Source organism: Polypterus senegalus, chromosome 2 (assembly GCF_016835505.1).
Source record: "Polypterus senegalus isolate Bchr_013 chromosome 2, ASM1683550v1, whole genome shotgun sequence".
In the NCBI taxonomy this organism is placed as follows: domain Eukaryota; kingdom Metazoa; phylum Chordata; class Cladistia; order Polypteriformes; family Polypteridae; genus Polypterus; species Polypterus senegalus.
In genome coordinates, this window is record NC_053155.1 from 299382808 (window position 1) to 299400019 (window position 17212).

Below are 17212 nucleotides of genomic sequence, written 5' to 3' on the forward strand. Positions count from 1 at the left end.
TGTTTTACAAATGTTCCCAGAGGTGTATGTTTAGCATCAGAGGAATTGAGACTTTAAGGTCATCTACACCTTCCCTCAATTCTGAATTTGATTGAGCAGGTTTTATGTAATGGTGAGGTCTATTATAAGTACAGAAATTTAGGCAGGAAAACGCTCACCACAATCCCCCCCAGTTAGCCGAATGATAATTGGTTTTCTGACACTACCGCCCTAAACGTTTGCTTACTTTGCTCTCATCCTTGGCATTAACGATGCCACTAAAGCATCAAACCTGGAGTGCTCCTTTGACCTATGATTGCCCTCAGCTTTTCCCCTCTGTCTCAGTATCATGCCCATGCTACATTGTCTGTATATTTCCTTCCCTCCTCTCCAGATCTCTGATACTTAAAACTAGTGATGTGTTTCAAACTGAACCTTTTGTTTGGCTCTTGAACTTTGTCACCGAATAGAAGAAAAAAACCCATGTCATTTAAAACCATGTTAACCTACATAAATGAGACTGGTCCCACTACTGTGCACTGTAGCCATAAACTGACACCTAGCTGTACTAATGTTGTTGTGGCTCATCAATTCAAAGTCTAAAAGCATACATTTTTATGTAGAAATTATTTTAAACATTTCAGTCATTTTGGAATGCCATTTGTTGATAGCTGTTAAGCCAAAGTGTTAATCATTAACAGTTCACTTTGCACTATTTTAAAACTGACTTTTCATGAAATTAATTTAAAGCTTTTACAAAACTGAAGTGCACAATGTATGGTTGATTGCTATTGCCTTATCATTTAAAACCATTTATATGAAAGTTTTTAGTTTTATTATTTGAATATTTAGACATTATTGCAAAATATTTAGGTTATTTGTAAGGTGGAAAATGAGATTAACTAATAATACTGTTATTAACCATTAATATTTGTGTTTTGTCATATACATATAAACTTAACATTGAGTCTTGAGCAAACAATAGAATTCTGTTTCACCATGTAAATGGTTTCTGTTAAGCTGTCTGTATTGTCAATATCAGTACCACCATTCTAAATCCCATCATTGTGTTTTTTTTTCTTATTTCCGGATATTCTCCTATTTAAAACAGAAATGAATTATTCCTGATGATTAGCCTGACAGAATGCATGCAGTTACATTACAAAATGCACTATTCCAAAACAGAGTCTTTCATGAGGTTAATTTAAAGCTTAGACAGAACTGAAATGTACTGTGTATGGTAGATTGCTTATACTTTAACTAAAACCATTTTAAGAAAGTTTTTGTTTTAGAATATTTAGATATTAATTATTATTAATGCACATGATGTTTGGGATGTGGAAGAAAAAAACAACAACCTGAAACAAAATCTACACATGCATGGAGGATGTGCAGAGTGCACATATGCATTTCCCATGCCATGGATTTGAACTCAGGACTGCAGAGCTGAGTGGCAGCAATGCTAAACACTGCACCTTGGCATGGAATATTTAAAAACAAAAAAAAAAAAAAAAATTCTTCATTTCAGAGATATAGGATATTCAGGATGGGAGAAGGGTTCAGATATGATTGAAATGTGAATGCGAAGAAATACGAGATGAATGGAGTGTCAAGACCGTACAATTTAAAAAGTGTGTTGTTGAAATAGTATACAAGTCATGTTTTGGCATACGTTTAGACGGACAGACAAATGGATAGATAGACTGTCTGCCTTTATTTGTCCCATTGGGACAATTTTTGTAGACTCATTTTAAAGTGCTCTCACACATCCAAACCACATGCCTGCCAGGTTAACTAAATGTGGGACAGAGAAATCATAAACGAGCAGGGCACCCTATTCCTGGCTTGAAAAGGATTAAACTTCCAAATGGTGTACCCTGTTTGTTAGTCTGTGTCCATGAAACAGTGATTTTTCCAAACATAGCTTTGCACATTGTGGCTAAAAAGTTCTCTTTTGATTCCATCAGTCCACAGGACTTGTTTCCAAAACAAATCAGGCTTATTTAGATGTTCATTTGTAAACTTAAGGCGCAGAATTTTGTAGCTAGGATGCAGGAAAGGTTTTCTTTTGCTGACTCTTCCATAAAGGTCACATTTGTTCAAGTATTGTTGCACAGTAGAACAGAGCACCAGCACTCCAGAATATGCTAAATCTTCTTAAAGGTCTTTTGCACTCAAAACAGTTTTTATTTGCCTTTTTAGCAATCTGACGAGGACCCCTTTCCGAAAGTTCTCTCGGTCCTCCAGACCTCAACTTGACATCCACTGTTCCTGTTAACTGCCATTTCTTAATAACATTATGAACTGAGGAAACCGCTACCTAAAAAGGCTTTGTTACGTTCTTGTAGCCTTCACCTGCTTTGTGACAATCAATTATTTAATTTTTCAGAGTGCTAGGTAGCTGTTTAAAGGGGCTCATGGCTGCTGATTGTTGAGACAAGGTTTGAGGAATCAAGAGAATTATTACAGCTTTGCATTTGCATCACCTGGGGTTTCCTAACGATGACTGTGATAAAGCCATAGATAGCCCTAATGAGCTTACGAAGGTCTGAAACTATCTTGGGTAAAGGTCAAATATCTTGGGGTGCACAAACTTTTGCATGGTGCCCCTTTCCTTATTTCACTGTACATTTGTACAAAACAAAACAATACAGTAATCTTGCATAAAGTGCTGAAAAGAAATGTCTTGCATTGAACTTTATGCCTTTTGATGATCAGTTCATCTTCTGCTCACTTAAGTAGTCACTGTAACAGACATTTTGAGCTAGGAGGCCCAAAATTTTGCATGTCACTAGTTCAAGTTCAAGCACTTTATTGTCATTGTGTAACACAACGAAAGTACTTTTTGTGACAGCCCCAAGGTGCATTTAAAGAAAAGTCATAGATTGAATTGGATGAAATTCCTTATTCTGGGCTGAACTAGAAATTGTGGTCAAGGCAGCAAAATAAAATAAAATGGATAGCAAAAATCTTTTTCACAATGGTTCTCTTTTATTCTTTTAGATTCATAGTCCGCTCTTTGTTTTATATGTGAAGTGCAGACAGTTAGCTCCTGCAGCTCTTTGTTCTTACAAGATGCATCATCAATTGATTCATATACAAACAGTGACCCGCTACACAGGGAAAGGATCCCTGGAAAAAAAAAATGACCTGAAACCAGAAGGGATGTCATTGCAAGTGATTGAAAAAATTATTTATAAAGTGAATTTTCAATAAAATAAAATGTTGGAAAATTATTTTCAAGGAACAAAAATGTAAACTGGAATAATTATGCTTGAAAACCATACAACTCTATTCTGAAAGAAAAACCTCACATGTTAAATCATTGTCAGAAGTTATCAAATAACTAACATGAACAATGAGGCCAAGCACAATTTTGCTCCTTTTATCTACACAAAGCTGCAGAATGAATGCAAAATGACATTTAAGTTACATAGAGTGTTGCTGCCACCTAGTGTTTGTGTTCATTTAGAAACAACTCTATGGGGTTTTTGTTTTTTTTTTTGTTTTTGGGTAAAAATTAAAGTTGTGTCTATAAATTAATACTAGTGAAGCCAGTGATACAAAGAAGTTAGAAAATATATGCATGGAATAATGTTCAGGTGCTTTTGTGGATTTAGTTAGCTGCTTTGAAAGCTTTAATTTTATTAACTTTTTTAAAGTCATTTTCATATACTACATGGTGTGACTGGGTGATCAACTGTAGGGTTAGTATCAAAAGTGTTGGGATGCCAATTTGGGGGCTTTTAATTCTTAAATAATTATAAATGAAAATCATCAAATGAAGGCACAAAACAGAAATCAAGTAAGGCAGTCTTCATGGCTTCCTAGATGTATTTGACTTTTGAGAGGGGGTCAGTCATATGAACCTCTATTCTTTCTTCAAGTTCGGGTCTAGACGAGACGGCAACTTCAGGAGGCATCTGACTTTTATAGCCCGTTGGCTGCCAGAGGCTGGGTAAATTTCCTTCATGGAACATCTCGCTGCTGCAGAGGAGAGAAAAGGCAAGACTGTTAACGACAGTGCCCCTTCTTACTCCAGCTGGGGTATTGAGTACTTGTGATGAGCCGAGAAGGTGTTCATCTGACATACATATGTAACAGTGCAATTACATTAATTAACAGACTAAATTAAATACATGCTTTTTAACAGCAGTTTAAAATGTTATGTAGTTAAAAACATAGCTCAAATACCCCTGTAGCTAGGTTCATAAATGACAGAGTCCAATTCAAGTGATTTGATTTATGTGCTGTTGTTGGTTGAGGAGAACCCATGACTAACTGTTGTTCAAAATTCTTAAACGTAACACTTTAAAAAGAGAATTAAAATCTCAATTAAAATCTGAAGGTATTGTCCGCTGCTTCAGACCTGGATGTGACTATGAATTGGTTGCCAATGTTATGTTGCTAAATGTTTTTTAATTATTAAAAATGACTTTTTAAGTTGTAAGAAAGCAGACTTTTTTTTTTTTTTTTTTACTAATTTACCGAAGTAACATATAATTGGTTGTTTTGGGTTCTTATTGGTTTATGTATGTATCAGTCTAGTTACAGTCTGCTAGTTACTCAGCTCATTATCTTAATGGTTACTAGGGGGCTTTGCCCCCTGCCCGATTTGTTAGCCAACCCCTCCGGACTGCGCAATGCACCAGCCACTTTGCATCTATGCCACTTGTGTTTGTGGATTTCACTTTCACCAAACAACAAATCTTTTAATTCTTGCAGATACGCCCCTTCATTGGTAAGAAACAGTACTTTTCCTTGATGGCAACACGAATTAGACGATCTTAAAGTTTAAATCTGAACAATGTATTTGATCTGTTTTTGCTGTTCCATTATTTCACAGAGTAATAATTTCTGTTTGTTTGCTCTAATGCGATCTTTATTATCATTTTTTTTTTTAACTTTCAAATTTCATTATCTCTAGCCTGCTCTGCATGTGTATCACACCAATGTTTTTGAATTCTTTGCAATGTTCTGCTTTGTCATCTACTCTTTGTCTTTTATTTCCGGCCCTGGCCGTAGTTAAATCTCTTGGCCCAAAGTCTCATCTTGCGAGATGTGAAAGTATCTCCCTGAAAAAGTCACATCTCGTCCCAGGTTAAAAAGTCTCGTCATGTCCCAGGATTATTTTTATTATAATAGAGAGATATGATGTACACTTATTAACTTTACAATCTTGATGATGGGGAGCATTTCCCCTTGCAGTATTTCAGTATAATTGTTTATTTTTCCTTGGTTAGTACTGTATTTTAGCAACAGTATAATACGTCTATTGTGATCATTTGTTAAAAATTATAGAAAAAGTATGCTGCTGTATTCTCTTTAAGCATAATGTTCAATTAAATGTAAATGAAAATAAAAACTTTTTTTCATGCATTTCAAGCAGAGTGTTACAGCATTTGTTGTTTTCTGAGTCTCTTATATGCAAGCATGTTTTTACACTACTAAACATTTATTTTTCATGATATCATCTTAATAAGTGAATGATTTTGAAGAGATGTCAGTATTTAAACTGTTCTGTTTGGTAACTGGAAGGTTAAAAGTTTTAGTAATATAGCCCATGTGGTTGGCGGCACGGTGGCGCAGTGGTAGCGCTGCTGCCTCACAGTTAGGAAACCTGGGTTCACTTCCCGGGTCCTCCCTGTGTGGAGTTTTCATGTTCTCCTCATGTCTGCGTGGGTTTCCTCCAGGTGCTCTGGTTTCCTCCCATGGTCCAAAGACATGCAGGTTAAGTGCTTTGACGATCCTAAATTGTCCCGTGTGTGTGTGTGTGTGTGTGTGTGTGTGTGTGTGTGTGTGTGTGCCCTGCGGTGAACTGGTGCCCTGCCCGGGGATTTGCTCCTGCCTTGCGCCCTGTGTTGCCTGGGATTGGCTCCAGCAGACCCCTGTGACCCTGTGTTAGGATATAGCGGATGGATGGATGGATGGTTTATCAGGTCATTAGTAATTTAAGTTTTAGTTAATCGTTAATTAATCTTTTAAAACAGACTACTTAATTTTTATTTATTTATTTATTTTTACAGCCACCAACTTGAAGTAAGAGCCCAAGTGGCTAATGCTTTTCTAGCTAAATTTCAGTTGACATCTGAAGAAATGAGTGCACTGCATGCAGCTAGAGATGGACCAATTACTGAAGTAAGTTAATATATAATTTAGACAAACTTCTTATGAATATTAGGTTTCAGGTGTTATGGTAGTAGAAATGTATTTTCTGTTCCCTCCCAGTTTCAGTGTTTATTTCTTAGCCATGCCACTGTCTTTGAGGAGTGTGTGTGTGTGTTCTTCCCGTATTTGTATGAATTTCTTCCAGATATTCTCATTTTCTGATACAAATTAAAGGCATGCTGGCTAGGTTAGGTTAATTGGTGATTACAACTTGCCTTAATGTGAAGAGGAGTTAGGTTTGTATTTGACCATGTCTTACTGTAAACTGCCACTTGAGTGTGCTTTATGATCAACTACCATTCAATATATGATTGGCTTTTGTCTTGCAATAAATGCCACTATGATAGGTACAGAGGTTTACACTGCCACTGTACCTGTTGCTGTTAACATATTTTTCTATTGGAGAGACAACAGGATAGTATACTGCCTGTTCAGTAACCAAGAAGTCTGCTTGACTACAGTTGCTGCCATTTTTCATGAATGCTGGCTAGGAGTGGCTGAGTTAAATCAAACAGACTTCCTTGTAAGCTGACTGGATCCTCATCAAACACTTATACAGTCATCTTAATGAGTACATTAAATGCTATGTGGAAAGTGGTATGACTAAAAATAAAGGCACTGCCTGCCACAAAAATTAAGGTTCAGACTGCAGCATTTCAATTCAGATGATTTTATTGTCATCGTGACTGGGCACATTTCAATGAAATGCATTTGTTGCTAGTTCTGATTTTGCAGACCCATTGAATATATGGTGATCTTCATAAACAACACACTTAAGCTAAGGTACTGTTTATTAATTACAGCCTACTACAGAATTGCTGCTGGACTTGATGTATAGATTTTAGGGGGTGTAGCTGTTTCTTTGTTGGGATGCTGTATTTCAGAGGAGATAGAGTATATCTGAGATAGGCAAGAAATGCTATGCACATTTTAAACTGCGCAACTCCTCAGTAAAATAACTTTCAGTTCTTTATGACACACACATCAGAGCTTAAAGTTTATCCAGCCTTTTTTTTGAATTAGTCATTTTCTTTATAAATGATTTAGAATATAAGAAACTTAATGAAAGGATGGGACTGTTTAGTCAGTGTCAAGGGAGCAAGAGTAGAAACAGTTATCTGCTTTAGATTACAAAATTTACAGGTAACCAGCAACCTGCTTTATACCTTTTGATGCTCTCCTGAAAAAGTATCAAGGACACCTTCTCTTTAAGATGGCTGAGGAAATTGCAAATGAATAAAAAAAAAATATTAGGTGTTTAGTCTTTGTACCACAGCAAACCGCCATACGATACAATAAAGACAAAAAGGGTATCTAGGTATTTTTTGTCATCTGTGCAAAAAAGTAGAATCTGATTTGCATCCTAAACAGGTAAAAATTGTAATGGTACCTTAGGTCTGAGTGATTATTTTGAACAATAGTGTGACAGTTGATATACCTTGATATGTTCTCAAAACGCTTTAAAGACTGAAGGTCAGCATCATATATAACATAAAACTGGGATATGTTTCACATTAGTAATATGAAATATTATTAAAGGCAACAATACGCCCCAAGTGTAACAATTTCATGAATAACCATGAGTCAAAGATAATTCTCATATAGCATGTATTTCAAACCATTATGTCTCATGTGCTTATTTTTGAGTTTACATTGTATGTATTGCGTTCAAAACCTTGCTTGCCATTGCTAGTGTCTGGGTTTGTCTGTTAGTCCCTCTCTCTATTCTTCTCTCCCTCTTCCCCAAATCTGTCTGTTATATATAAAAAAGTCAAAGCTTTTAATTCAATACTTTACACACAACAGATCATGATACTGTACATATAAATATTGTACATATTTTGTATGATTTACATGTTTTTTATTTGGTGTTTGCAGACACAGTGCTTTGTGAAAGTATTCACTCCCCACATATAGTGCCTTGTGAAAGTATTCACCCACTTCGTTGTCTGCCCTGATTTGTCACATTACAACCTGGAATTAAAATGGACTCTTGGGTGGTTTGCACAATTCGATTTATAAAACATACCTACCATTTGACATTGCAAAATATTTTTTATTGTGACACAACAATAATTGAGACAAAAAATATCAGAAATCCTGTGCGTGCAAAGTCAATACTTTGTAGAGCCACCTTTTGCTGCAATTTCAGCTGCAGGTCTCTTGGGGAAGGTCTCTATTAGCTTAGCACATCTAGACACTAGAATTGTAGTCCATTCCTCAAGGCCAAACTGCTCCAACTCTTTCAAGTTAGATGGGCTGCATTGGTGTACAGCAATCCTCAAGTCATGTGACAGTTTTTCAATTGGATTGAGGTCTGGGCTTTTACTAAAGACATTCCAAGACATTTAAGTATTTCCCCTTAAACCACTCCAGTGGAGCTTTAACAATATGTTTAGGGTTATTGTTTTGCTGGAACGTGTACTTTCATCCCAGTCTGAAATCTGGCAGACTGAAACAGGTTTTCTTCAATAATTTCCCTGTATTTAGTGCCACCTGTCTTTGTTTCAATTGTGACCAGATTTCTAGTCCCTACTGATGAAAAACATCCCCACAGCATGATGCTACCACCACCATGCTTCACTGTCGGAATGGAGTTCTCAGGGTGGTAGAGAACTCTCCCCTAGTTCACACACAGCATTTCCCATGATGGTCAGAATGTTAAATTCTAGTCTCATTTGACCAGAGAATCTATTTTCATGTGTTTGTGGAGTCCACCACATGCTGTTAGGGAAACTCCAAACATGTTTTTTTCTTTTTGCTGAGTGTGGAGTGTACAGCTTTGAGTGGTCTTGTGGACAGATACTCCCATCTCCACCGTTAATCTTTACAACTCTTTCAGTGTTATTCACATTTATGTACCAAATCCATACAGCGAAACTCCATATCCCAAACACTGCCCCATACTGTGTTAAAGACACTGTATGAATGAACACTTACTTGTTCTTCTTTAGTGATTGCCAGTTCCTTCATTGTACTCTGTCTTCTGTTCTTCATTTCTTAGTATGATTTACCATCTTTCTGGTAGTATAACATGTCTTGACTTGGCCTCCCTCTTGATTCCTTAAACGCTTGCTGGAAAGGTAATATATAACTAAAGATAAACATGATAAACATCATATAGACATTAGCTAATCTTTTAGAACTCTGTATAAAATTATGTTTGTTCATTGACACACTCAGCTTGGGAAACGTAAGTTAAACATTAGTACTAGGGTTTTGTACCGTGTTAGCCATTATGAATGTAGAGAAAAGCCAAGCAAAATTACACCTTTTATTGGCTAACTGAAAAGTTTAGTTCGCCAATGAAAGGTGTCATTTTGCTTGGGTTTTCTCTAAGTTAAACATTACAAACTTCTGTTTCTTAAAGCAAGACACAAAGTACGGTGAGTACAAAAGGACAAAACAACACTACATAAAATGAGATAATACAACATTGTAACTGAATCATTCAGGACAGACTTTGTCACAGCTATTAAGCTCAATTCAACTACTGAACAAAATACTGACCCATTATCAAAATAAAGTGGCCGGTAATGTAGTTTACCCCATAATTGTTACATGAACTTTGAAAAAAGGAAAAAATAAAAACTGAAGGCTGCTGTTTTTATTCCTGCTTGAAATATTTCAGTAGCAGAGAGTGTGTGAAATGTAGGAACAAAGGCTTTCAGGATGCATGGACGTCTCACTCTTGGCGTGATGTGAATTAGTAGCTAGTGTAGTTATTTGATCACTGACACTGTACAGGTATATTCTAGGTGCAAGTTAAGTGGTCAGTAATGAGATCTGCAATATGGTTATCACTGCAACTTTTATGGCTGCTGCTTGCCTGCTCATTCACTATGCAAATATTGTATGGGAGTTTGCGTAGCAAGGAGGCAGAAGAGCATATTGCAGGCACTCTGTATGCAAGGGTGGCTTTGTCATATGCAGCAACACGTTCTGTCTTTAGACGCTCTACTGCTTGAACTGTCATCCTGGGAAAATCAAACCATTTGCAAGCAGCAGCAATAACCCTAATGGTTCTAAATGCTTCCTCTTCTGATCCCCACTCTGTTTTCCTCGTTTAACACCACCAGGAAATGTTGGTGGGTCTGACAAGAGCGTGCTACAGATTTTGTGGATTTTATTTGATATTGTGAAGTAGTTGTGGAAAATTTAAGGTAATGAATACCACGTTATTGGCTGAACTGTATTAAATATTGCATCAAATAAAAAATTCTGTATATTGCCCAATCCTATTTTGTATTTATAAAGCAGGATTGCAACTACTACAGAAATGTAACATTTATAGAATACCACAGCATTAAATCAGAAGAATAAAAGAATAGTTTTAACTCCCAAGTGGTGAGTGTCATGGACACAGGAACAGACTGATTGTTTGACTACAATTCATCAATTCCAGATATGTCAGTTATCCTACTTGTCACACAACACATTAAAACTTTCTTTAAATTGCATTATGTTCATTCAATGCTTTCTTCTATACTGGTATGTTTTTTTAACTCATATCTACCTTTATATTTAGTGCATCATAACATTCTCGGACTTGTTCAATTCTATTCACTGCTGCTATAGGCATTAGCCAATCTTCTCAATGTCCAACACAAGCTGAAATTCAACACAGCACAATTTGCGAGTGGCCTTTTACAGTTCATGGCATCATGGAGACACACATACACATGGCCAGTTTAGAATCACCAGCTAGTCTAACATACCCGACTTTAGGATGGCCCACACAGACTTTGGTAAAACGCATAAAATCCACAAAGGTAGCAACTAGAAATGGGGTGTGATCCCAGGATGCTGAATCCTTCAAGCAGCAGTGCTTATCGTTAAGACGCCATTCTGCCCTTACCTTTAAGCGTATTTCCTTTTAATTATTTCATTTGGTATTTTATTATTATTATTAAGAGAACAAATGCAAATAGTAATTTATGAGCACTAGATATGTAAGCATTTAAAACTGAACATAACATTGAATAACAGATGAATTTGAGCTCGGTTGTGGTGGTTCATGAGTAAACTTAGAGATTATCTTTAGAATGTGTAACGTATACTTTCTTTTGCTTATATTACTGATCCAGATGCACAAAAAATAATAAAATGTTTTTTTAAGAATCATTTTCCTATTGACATGTTCATGCTATACCTCCAATTTAAACAAACATTCCTTTAATCATAGAAAAAAGTGCAGTTAACTCTGTATTCTGCAAAGTTGCAGTTCTAAGTAACATTAGGGATTTCTTGAAAAAGTTGTGCCTAGTAACACACATTAGTGTCTACATATACACATATATACGTATAGATATATATATATGTTGAAAATCATACAAAAAATGTGTTATATTATATAACAGTTTCAAATATAGCTGAAGAAGCAGCTGTAATTTGTTTTACCTTATGTACATAAGATAACTGCTAATTCTCACAGAAATGAATTCCTAATTTGTCATAAAGACTAAACTCTACTATAAAATTAAAAGTGGCAGAGTTGTAAGATTGCTATCAATACTTACATTAAGTCGTGTGATTTTCTTATGAATTAGAAATTTGACCATATAATTTTATTTACATTAGCATTACTTGATTCCATTTATGTAGATTTTCTCTTTATTTTAAGGATTTCTTCAAAGCTCTTGGAAGAGTAAAGCATATTCACAATGATGTCAAAATTCTCCTGAGGACCAACCAACAAACAGCAGGGTAAGCATCCTTTCCTTTAAATAGTATTTAAGGTATCTAATAAAATATAAATAAATGTACTGCATAAGGTTTTTTTTTCCTTTTACAAGTGAATAAGTGCATACTTGATGACGTGGTCATGGTTAATTGAGAAATAGTCTGCAGATGAAAAGAACTTCTTTAGTTGAAAGCCTCATAATGACTAATATAGAAACCTCTCTTGCATTAAAGAGACATGTGCGAAGAGTTTTAATGATATAATAAAGATAAGCATGGCCAACTGAGATTGTTTGCCAGTACTTACATGGGGAATTTTATAAAATTAGAACATCAGAATTCATTGATATTCTATCCTCTTAAATTTTAACTTTATCTATTACACTAGTTTTCTTACCTGTCTAGGCTGAATTTCACATCAAAGGAACATTATGTTTGTCAGCTCATCAGAGGTGTTAAACAAAAATATGTGTTGGTATATTGATCCTTTTTCCACCTAGATTTGTCTAATGCATTGTTTTATCCAAAAATCTGTTTGATGAGTGACTGTCACTTGCAGATTTTATTGTTCTACTGCATATAATATAACCCATGAAAGATGGATTCTTAAAATGGATTATTAAAAGCCGGTTTACACACAGTACCTTAGAGTTCTACTTCAGAAATTCATACAGGAACCATTTGAATATACATCCAAAATGCCTAGCTTAAACCATGATGAAATGTTGCCCTACAAAGTAGCTATGTGCAAGAAGGACAGTGATAGTTATAGGTGTTGACTTAAATTCTGGTTATAATTGGCTGGTTGACAAAAGGAATCTTGACCAACTTATTTAATCTTCTCTTAGCATTAACATTTGAAAATATTTTACATAGAAATTTTGAAGATATCATTAGTATCTCCATACTTTATGAACTGATTCCAAGGTATGTGCCCATAGGTGGTCATAGTGCAGGGAAAGCGACCTCTCAATTAATATCTCTGATAAAGAATGAAGTTAAGTTACACATAACATATATGTTCTTTGGTTTATAAATATTTTGCTTAAATTGTGCACTGTCAAAGTTCTGATAATCCCCTAATAGCATTATCTGGAGTCACCCAAAGGGTGCCTAGGACTGTGGAGAAAACAGATTTGGAGGGGTAACAGGCAAACCTGGATAAACCTGGAAAATGGCAGGTAGTCCAATGATGATGATGATGATTATGATGGAGTAAGACCAGTTGGAATAAAATTATGCAGCAATACCTCTGTGGTGATTTCCTATAGTATGCTTTTTACTTATCAATATATATTGTGTAATTAAAAGGAGCTTAACCCACCGTTTATAAGTCAATAAGAAAATGAAGTCTTTCATTTTTTAAAATTAGAAAGGGTTACATTTTTCATGTGGGGATTTCAATCCAGCAGGGGGCGCTAGCTCCCTTGTTAGAATATGTTCTTTTGTAATTGCGGCATGTTACATAACCTGAAACTATATAGATATAAAATTGAAAGGCAATACCCTACCCTTAGTTATACGGTGGTAAGAAATCACATAAGAGAAATAACTTAGCTTCCTTACGTGGCATAACAGACGAGGAAGCCATGACAAGACTATTACCGAAGTGGGAGCTTAATATATACAGTCTGCCATTTTCGTCGTTGCGCTGGAAGGATTTTTAGGATCAGATGATGTTATCTCCCATCCGTCCGTCAGCTTCAAAGGTGTGCCAGGCAATGTTCCAAGGCTTTATACCCTTTCTTCATGTGCAGGCCCTCACTTAGGTAAATCATGTCATTCCAAACAAGAAAAACAAGATCCAATGTCATGCTGAACATTGTACAACGGCCATTTCGCAGTTGTCCCTTTCTTGTCTTCTAATGCTTGCCTAGCAGTTCTAAATGATGAGCCCCTGTGTGCTAAATCTGGCCTTGTGTTAGCTGTACATGTGAGTAGATTTATTTTGTACTAAGCATAGTGACATATTAAACTTATGTACTTATTACAGGATTGCAGACATCATTTTCAAAATTTAGTAAGAATTTTTAATGGTCTTCTGAAGTAGCTTCTCAGGCCTCTGCCTTTATTTTTTGATCGTTTGATGTCCTAATATACATGAAGAATGATCTCATAATAGGTTTTTGGTCTGTAAGGCTTTCTGAATTGATTAGGGTGGGGTGTTACATGTTGGCTATGGTTTTATCAATATAACTTTCTGAAATCTTGCATTGTGTACTTTTGATTGAATTGTGTTTTGCTTGTATTGGTGAGCTTTTCAGCTTAATAAAAGTGAACAAGAAAGGATAAACAGGTAGTCCCCAGGTTACGGACATCCGACCTACGACTTATGAACGAGGCCGCAGCTGCGACGCATGCGCCTCAGTAACTGCCGTTCCGTCATCTTCAGCCTGGGGTCACTGCTAGTTGTGGCAGGATAGAGGCTGGAGCGGGGCAATTTCGCTGCTCACACAGTGTAGTGTCCCTCTGGCGGCTCCCAGCGGCAAGCGGTTTCACTGCCCACCCATCACACACGGCTGCCCCATTCGTTCCTGGTGGGCGGCTGGTAATGCTGCAAGCGGTGACACAGTTGCAACTGATTGGAGGCCATTGAGGGTGAACGGGGCGGCAGGAGGTAGCATTGTAGTGTGTCTCGGATGGCTGCCTGTTGAATAGGGGCGATGGGTGGCGATTCACTACCACCAGCTACCACCTTTGGCTGCACCATGTTTGTTCTCGGTGGGCAGACGCTGCAGGCAGCATACTGTAGTAGAGGTGACTGTGAGGTGGGCTGGTGATGAACCGCCCTTTGCCGACCCATTCTTTCTCAATAGCAAGCCTGCTTATACTGTTACGTACAGTGGGTACGGAAAGTATTCAGACCCCCTTCAATTTTTCACTCTTTGTTATATCAAGAACAGTCACAGAGTTGTTGTGAAGCCACTCCTTCGTTATTTTAGCTGTGTGCTTAGGGTCATTGTCTTGTTGGAAGGTAAACCTTCGGTCCAGTCTGAGGTCCTTAGCACTCTGGAGAAGGTTTTTGTCCAGGATGTCCTTGTACTTGGCCGCATTCATGTTTCCCTCGATTGCAACCTGTCGTCCTGTCCCTGCAGCTGAAAAACACCCCCACAGCATGATGCTGCCACCACCATGCTTCACTGTGGGGACTGTATTGGACAAGTGATGAGCAGTGCCTGTTCTTGAATAGCCCAGCCAGAGCCCTGACTTAAACCCAATTGAGCATCTCTGGAGAGACCTAAAAATGGCTGTCCACCAATGTTTACCATCCAACCTGACAGAACTGGAGAGGATCTGCAAGAAGGAATGACAGAGGAACCCCAAATCCAGGTGTGAAAAACTTGTTGCATCTTTCCCAAGAAGACTCATAGCTGTATTAGCTCAAAAGGGTGCTTCTACTAAATACTGAGCAAAGGGTCTGAATACTTAGGACCATGTGATATTTCAGTATTTCTTTTTTAATAAATCTGCAACAATTTCAAAAATTCTTTTTTTTTGTCTGTCAATATGGGGTGCTGTGCATACATTAATGAGGAAAAAATTAATTTAAATGATTTTAGCAAAAGGCTGCAATATAACAAAGAGTGAAAAATTGAAGGGGGTCTGAATACTTTCCGTACCCACTGTACATAGCAGGAAGTTGTTTCTTGTCAGCACATCAGACAGGTGCCTTCCTGCTGTGATAGCGTGTACAGTGCTGTGCAGAAGAGCTCATCTTAAACTTTTGTCTTCAGCCTTCAACAATGCATCAGATTTGTGTTTCAGAGACAAGTGCTGGTGATGCAGTAAAGAAGAGAAAAACCATCGCCATTGAAAATAAAGTACAAATAATAAAAAGGTCTGGGAGAGGTGAAACTCCATCATTCATTGGCAGAGCACTTGGTTACAGTCGGTCAACAATAGCATTCATTAAAATAATGTACCAGTTCCGACTTACATACAAATTCAACTTAAGTTCAAACCTACAGTCCCTATCTTGTACATAACCTGGGGACTGCCTGTATTCTCCATTACATTGAGTTGACAGTGTTAATTGAAACTTACTGATGCAAATAATTCTTAATTTATTATGCTTACAGACTTTGGATCCTACCTATGAAACCATTTCTGTTATGTTCTAAAATGTAATGGCACTACCAACTTTATTTTGACCTTGTTTTAATAAGTAATAGTAGTGGAAGTGGCTTCAGGTTTAGATTAGAATTGATTGTTAAAATCCTTCTAAATATGTGAATGATTCTGACATAATTCTGTAAAAGCAGGGTTAAGTTTCCAGTACGGGTTAGTAATGCCATCTGTCATTGTCTTTGTGGAGTTGTATGTGTTCTGCCTTTGCCTATATGGACTTAAACTAAGTTATATGGATTCCTCTCATAGACACAATATTTGTATGAAAAGTTATTCACTGACTCAAAGGTCTAATTAAATAAAGTCATCCAAGAAATGAAGAATGAAAGATTCATTCAAGTAGTAGACTACTCATTTCACTCTTGTTTTATGACTTATACAGTACATTCTGCTGAGGATAATCAATTCATTTTGTGTTTCTGTAGTCTTGAGATCATGGAACAGATGGCTCTTCTTCAAGAAACATCATATGAACAGCTTTATAGATGGGCACAAAGTAAGTTAAATATATTTGAAAAGTTTAACTTTAAATTAGCAGTACATACCAATTTTAAATTGGTAGCATTCATTTTCTGCCACATAATTTTGCTGCAGAAGCTTTTGTTTCATTTAAAGGCATTGTAGTATTTGCTTTTATATTGGAGTAAATAAACCAAGGAAGAATCATTTTCCTATTCTCTCTGGTTCCATAACTTTGTATGATGATGTAATATATCAGTTCCAGGACATGTGCCACTTAATATTGTTTTGTTATCTAATATACTGTAGATTGCTTAACATTGTGAAAAGTAAACAACCCAAGTGCTTCAGTAAAATTTTAACAGAGCATTTGAGAATCTCTGTAGCAGTGCCAATGTTTGCAGTGTGTGCACTTTGTTATGCTTGTGCTAGTACAGTGCAGTGTTTTCTTTTCATTCCAACAGCTGGATCATCACAAATATTGCCACTCCTGCTTAGATTTACAAGGCACAGAAAAAGAAAACAAAACCTCAGTATCCCAAATGATTTAATATATCACCTTGAAAACGCTTCAATCTGTTGCATATGTTTTTCCCTTACTTCTAGTGTGTACTGCTTGTGTAGTATCATTACACTATGCTGTTGAGCAAATGTTATTAGTACACTTAAATGGGCATGTGGAGGTGGTTCACATAATTTTGAGTTAAAAGATTTTCTTTTGTTAATGGATCTTGATTCCTGACTAGTAGGAAGGGCGCCTGGTTATGTTTTACAAAATACAACACATAACTCCTCT

General features: G+C 36.6%; 1 protein-coding gene across 2 annotated transcripts in view; it reads left to right on the forward strand.

The window, feature by feature from the left end:
• The window catches only part of cog6 (component of oligomeric golgi complex 6), a 216735-nt gene that overhangs the window by 106449 nt on the left and 93074 nt on the right, over positions 1-17212 (forward strand). For both annotated transcript variants that reach the window (XM_039745832.1, XM_039745833.1), the window contains exons 5-7: positions 6006-6117; positions 11771-11853; positions 16383-16453. In XM_039745832.1, coding sequence (XP_039601766.1) covers positions 6006-6117; positions 11771-11853; positions 16383-16453 — 266 coding nt within the window. The remainder of the gene's footprint in view (positions 1-6005; positions 6118-11770; positions 11854-16382; positions 16454-17212) is intronic.